Source organism: Brassica napus, chromosome A10 (genome assembly GCF_020379485.1).
Source record: "Brassica napus cultivar Da-Ae chromosome A10, Da-Ae, whole genome shotgun sequence".
Classification (NCBI taxonomy): domain Eukaryota; kingdom Viridiplantae; phylum Streptophyta; class Magnoliopsida; order Brassicales; family Brassicaceae; genus Brassica; species Brassica napus.
Window position 1 is genome coordinate 7,046,469 of NC_063443.1, and position 6,213 is coordinate 7,052,681.

The 6,213-nt window shown below is 36.4% G+C and overlaps 1 protein-coding gene across 1 annotated transcript; it reads right to left on the reverse strand.

Moving 5' to 3' along the window:
• Positions 1 to 435: 435 nt before the first annotated feature.
• LOC111215591 (polycomb group protein EMBRYONIC FLOWER 2-like) lies at positions 436 to 5,777 on the reverse strand. The gene is made up of 22 exons (XM_022719277.2): positions 5,563 to 5,777; positions 5,373 to 5,469; positions 5,071 to 5,218; positions 4,888 to 4,943; positions 4,691 to 4,805; positions 4,439 to 4,598; positions 4,291 to 4,341; positions 3,955 to 4,094; positions 3,691 to 3,753; positions 3,487 to 3,608; positions 3,227 to 3,291; positions 3,073 to 3,125; positions 2,923 to 2,976; positions 2,785 to 2,844; positions 2,354 to 2,400; positions 2,172 to 2,272; positions 1,865 to 2,087; positions 1,710 to 1,758; positions 1,543 to 1,626; positions 1,133 to 1,212; positions 844 to 933; positions 436 to 739 (listed from the first exon to the last, which is right to left on the reverse strand). Exons 2-22 carry the CDS (start codon positions 5,408 to 5,410, stop codon positions 640 to 642), a joined length of 1,899 nt encoding a protein of 632 aa, XP_022574998.2. The 5' UTR covers positions 5,411 to 5,469; positions 5,563 to 5,777; the 3' UTR covers positions 436 to 639.
• Between the last annotated feature and the right edge of the window lie 436 nt (positions 5,778 to 6,213).

Below are 6,213 nucleotides of genomic sequence, written 5' to 3' on the forward strand. Positions count from 1 at the left end.
TGAATTCATTAAGTTGCCAATCTCGAATATGTTTCTTGTAAGGGAAGGACGAAACTATAAACACGATGATGGTCACAATGAATGGTAACACGATCATAAAATCAAGAGGATCTTCCAGCTCCTTCAAGAGTTTAACCAAAGCCTCGATCATCGTTCGAGAGAGCCTTCCCTTTGTAAAATACTGATGGCCCTTTTATATGATTTAACTGAATAGTTATTACCATATATCCGGTAAAATAATCTTTATGACAAAAGTTATATTGCCAAATCTATTATGCAAGGGAAATTAACAACTCTAGAATAAAAAATGTAAACTAACAAAACCCAAAACGAAAAGAAGAAATACTTAATAGTAATATAAATCCTGAATAAACATGTAAATTAATAGCACCCTAAACGAAAAACTAAATATTGTAAATTAATATAACTCCTAAATAAAAAAAAATGTGAACTAATAAATAATGTAAATTAACATAATCCTGGATAAGAAAATGTAAATTAATAACACTGGAAATAGTGTACAGCCAAAACAATCACAGATCAAAGGACCAAAGTGGTTAAAAATCAGACACAAAACTCTTATTCTCTCACATTTTAATGTTTACACTTTTCTTCTAGTTAAATAGTGTTCCTGAGTCTTCAATTTGGGAGCTGTTCGAGAAAGACATTACAGTTGTTCATGGTTCTGGCGTCAAGAAGGCCATGGTTCCACAGTTTAACCATAAACATTCTCCAGCACCTACACAAGTTCTCACCTTTATCAACAACAACAACAAAAATAAACACTTTCTTCTATGAAACACTTGTCAAATCAAGCCATGCAGGAAATGAGAGTTGAATTACCAGATCAAATGCGGTATTCGAACCATGATGGAGCCGTGCAATCTTGAAAACGCTTCACATGCCCATGGAATGTGACCATCTGCTAATACTCTGCAAAGGGTCAAAATCTAGTGTCAAGGTAATGCTAATCCTGAGATAATCTTTTATCAGTGTTCTTTCTCTTCTTTTTTTATCAAAATAACTCGTGCAATAAGACACTATTACACATGTTATCCACAAACTATTTACGCATGTTACGCTAAATTTGTTTACAGTAAGACTCGACATATATGTACTGAATAAGACATACCGCTGCTTCCTCACAAACGAGTTCCACATATGCATCATCTGCTTCTCATCCTTGGTCACATCAACGAAATCGTCAAGCATCTGGAAAGAAAGCAAAGTTTCAAATAGTAAAAAGAAGAAAAACGGTATACTGTAAACTATTGTCAAAAGATGGAACCGACAACCAAACAGAGACGTCATTTCTAGAAAAGAGTGTTAGCATATTCTGGTTCGGACCATGAGGTTTGCTCACATATTTTGTAATGAATCTCTACCATACTATATAACAACAATTTTCCTACGAAGTTCGGTAGTTTGGTAGATATATGCTTCTTGTGAAAAGGGAAAGGAATATGGAAGACTAGCTGCATAGGCATCCCAACTCCCAGTTAAACGTAAGTACGCTAATGAGGTTAAGCTCTAAAACATTACCCTTCTATCTTCAAAATCTGCCACATCATCATCAACTTCATCTTCACTATCTCTGTCAGAAAGTACTTGTTCTAGAGCCATGGGCTGCGTTAGCACACACAGTAGAAATCAAAATCAGTTGCAATCTTCATAAGCAAGAGAGATAAAAGTAGAAATAGATCGATCACCTGAGCTCGATGAGAGTGAAAGAACTCTCTCTTCTGAAGGAGGCTACGGCTGGAGGAGATTAAAAACAATTGAAAAACTCAGCCACATAATTTGGGATGAGCAAGCTACTACTAGTATTAGTAGTAATATAACTAGGGCAGAAAATCAAACATACTTCCTCAATTCCGACCGTTCAATAGATAGCTTCCTCGTTTTTGCAAATTGCAACATCGTACTTCCAACCATCGACTGCACAGAATCTGGATCAACACATGATTGCACGTCTGCAGGACTCGTGCCAGGAGGAATTCTTTGACCAGAAGACTCAGCAACCCCAATTCTTTCGCAATGCTTTCCAGGAGCTATTCGGTTCTTCTCACATCTAACCGAATGAGCATCTGAAAATAAACATTAAAACAGACAGGCTTTCATGGCATGATGGAGAAAGAAGCCAGTAAGATTTATTACAATCAAACACATACCATCAGTCTTATCTAGCACCTCGCAGCCTAGTCCAAGATGGTGCCCCTGCCTTGAGCTCCGTACTTGACTCTTTTGCCTTCTACGTCTGCCTTTCTTTGAACTGTCATATATATTGTAGAAATTTTCAGAGCCCAATGCTAGTAAGATAAGTAAAGATAGAATAATAGGCCAGATTACTTACGAGAAAAAGAATGTTTGCTGCTTCGGGTCAACGCCGTCCTCGTTAATCTGAGAAAACAAGAATTGTGAACATTAACATTTAGCAAACTGCGCTAAGACTGATCAGCAAATTGGAAAAAAAATACGAAGAAATAGAATATATTATAGAACCAACTGCTAGACAAAGGTTGCACTCCTATATAATTCAGGACTCTATTCTACAGTCCAGCTTTGATGGCCACAAAATTTCAAGGCCACAGGGATGTCATTTTGAACGGTAGCAGTGAATCATAGTGTGACAAATAACAATAAGATATTTCAGTTGTGCTATTTAACCACTCCAAGAACTACTCATTGACGATGTTAGGTTGGAAAATGAAATTGTCACAGCCGAAAAGACCTACAGCGGAAAATCTAATGGACAAAAAGCGAACAAATAAGAGATGATCTAACCTCGGAGATCAATGTCTCACTCTTGAGAGACACATTTACAGCCTGATATTCTTCACTTACCTAAACCCCAAGTCGAGCAGATTAGTGGCTACAAAAGAATTGAGCAATAATAACTAACTGAGTTATGAAGTTACAAACCCAAAACTCGAAATTGAAGAGATCATGGGTTGATGGCAAATGATATTTCAGGCCCTACAACATAAAAAAAGATTGCATCACTACAAAGACTAGTAACAACAGCTGTATCTTTGACTGAAAGGTACGTATGAAATTGACATTAAAGTCCACCTTCAAACTGGCACATTTTACTAAGCAGAATGGACAAGAGAAGTCTTCAGTTACTGCAAGATACAAAGCAAACAAATCCAAAATGTTATTTGCAAGAAAAATGATGAGAAAAATGTTATTTATTTTCATATGTTTAGCGATTATTTAAAATTACCTTCGGTCCTCTGCAGTTTGTTATTATAGTATCTATAATTGAAAACTACATTCCGTGTCCTCAACCTAGGCAATGAATGTAGCAGAGTGGTTTAGAGTCAACATGAAGAGATGGACACTATATGTCGTAGGTAACACTTGCAATTAAAGAAAACTAAGGAAGCAGACCAGAGAGGTCAACAAAGTGAATACAATTATTAAAATAAAAATGAAATGAGGCAAGAAAAGTGAAACCGGATTGTAGACTAAACTGAAATAAACCTGATAATTTGCAGCATTGAAGGGGAAGAGATGTCATCATATGAAAATGAACTATAAGGAGATTTTTCTGTTGCCCCAACCTCTTCTGCTGATATGGTGACTTGCACTTGTTGCGGTGAGCTCTTCAAACAAGAATTATAAGTAACTATAAAATAATATTCTTCAGGATAACGGATGGATGTACAGCAAAGTGTGCGGAGTTACCGAGGTGAGGGGATTGCTAGGAACCTGAATTGAGACACACTTTTCCTCATTCATAGACTTTAACTGCAGAAATGGACAAGTTATACCAGTAACGTTTTCATTCACATGAAATGGACAAGTTATACCAGCAGTTACTTTCAATTTTACGTTTTTAAGTTACATGAAAGAAGTTAAATCCAGAGTCACCATTTCACTAGAGGGACCAACGATGTTCGTCTAAAAGGGAAGGGCATTTACCTACTAAAACGATTTAGGGAGTATTACCTTTATGAAGCAAGGCTGCATTTCAACAAGAGAGACTGAGTCTACTTTTTGTCCCAAGTCCATGTTTGGAGATTTCTGCCACAACGAATAGAGCGATTGCAGAGATACTTTGCTCCACAGGCAATGTCCTCCTATATTTCCTGCCAGAAAATATTTTTAAAAAACTTTCATGAAGACTGAATCAGAAAAAGAAAACTCTAATACTACAATCACAACATCCTGATTCATTTTGCCATCAATCAGACTTAGGTTTCTACAATTCCACACTGTGATATGGAGAGAAAAAAAATGCAGCTTTGCTTCATAAAGGTAACATCAATGAGAAATGGGAAATACCTGAATGGATCTTGCCTGAATCAATGCCAAATTGAGAATTTTGCGCACCAGCTACAAGTAAGAAAATAATTTTATCAGTTTTATCTGGATACTGTGCATATACGGAAGTCATCAAAATAATTTGTACACATGGATCAAACTCACTAACCAAAGCTGATAAATAAGATAGCGAGTGAGCCTGATTTGGCCTCCAACGCGAGTTTATTCATATCAGGGAGAAGAAAGTTGGCTTGTGCTTGACTAACTCCATCAACCCCCACGACGCCAGTAAGAATGCATGCTCGGCTGAACTTATATACTGCAGAATACTACAATTTGAAGAAAAAAAAGAAGTGTTAGAGACGAAATGTTAACATCAGATAAAGATGAATCCAATTTTGTGCGAGGTTCAAAAGCATACCTCTGCAACAGGCTTAGGAGAAACGAGTCTTGCCAACAGGATATAGAGAGGGAAGAGCTTTTGAGTTTGTACTCCAGCATCTATAGTGCCCGAAAGGAACACAGTCATTTGTATTCTGCACGACAGTAAAATACTGAGCACCACTAGTCTAATAACAAGACAAAAACTACTGAAGAGAAGAAGAAGAAAAAAAATACCTCCTTTTATGTTTAGCTTCAATCTTATAATGTAAACATCTCTGGAGAAACAAGGGCTGCACGGAAGAGAAGAGAGGAGAGAAATGGTTAGGAACTTAGGATGGAAGGCATATGTAAAAAAGTAAACCAAGCTCTCTTCTTCCTCCTCAAGGGAAAGGGTAAAGAGTTAAGAGAAAGACATACATTCCTAATAGCACGGCGCTGAAGAATGTTGTAGAGTTCGACAGGCTTGCAATACGCAACCAAGCTCTCTTCAGCAGCAATCTCCTCCTCTTCGGACATAAGAACACGGGAGTCTTCATGGCACATCGAATCTGTGCTTCTTGAACAACTGCGATTCCAAAAAAAGGAAGCTCAATGTATACAAAGGTGCACTGTCTAACTATCATACTAAAGAAATATCCACTCTTTCAACAAGAAAAAAAAAAGAGTAAAGCTTTAAGGTTTTAATCTATAATGGGAAGCGAGAGTGAAAGAGAACATACGAAGAGGCTTCAGGAGAGACGAGAGGAATGCCTGGCATAATCGCCCTACGAGATCATCACAGACACCAAATAATATAATGCCTCTTCACCCTTCAGCCTGCCAAGAGAAAAAAAAAAGGGCCATTCATCAAAACCAGCCATCAGATTTGAATATCAGTTCCAAACGATTAGCATCAAACAGAGCAGCGACCTTTGAGAATCCAGCAAAATGATATCTACCGAAATCTAGAAGAAAATCTTCGAGTTTGAGCAGATCGAATTGGAAGCGAAGGTGAAGATTAAGAAATAGAGATGAAACAGTGAACACACAGAGAAATTAAAAAAAAAAAGAACCCTAATTTTGAGAAATATCTTGGACGACGACGACAACAACAACTCTTGAGACGAGTTATTTGGGGGTAATAAAGACAAATAAGTGTAACGACCCAAAAAAAAAGACAAATAGGTGTAAATAAATTCAAAGTTTTTCTTTCTATTTTTTTCCTTCAAGAAAATTGTGTAAGCATTTTACCAACTTTATCTCACGTTAAGAATTTTATTACTACGATATCAAGCAATCTTTCTCATGAAATCGATCAAACTGTGGGTAATATGGCTGGCAAAATAATGTTCAAATATATATATATATGTGGACAAAATATCCGTAAAATTTGATTCAATTCAATTTGTTTCGATTCTAATCAAAAAATTCGGATATCCATAACTCTACAAACCCAAACAGATATTAGTTTAACTAGGTGGTTTAGTCGCATACTTAGTAATTTATGTATTATTAATTCAAAAATCAGTATGATAAATTTTATTTCCAAAATTTTTAATCAAACATTAAATTATTTATACA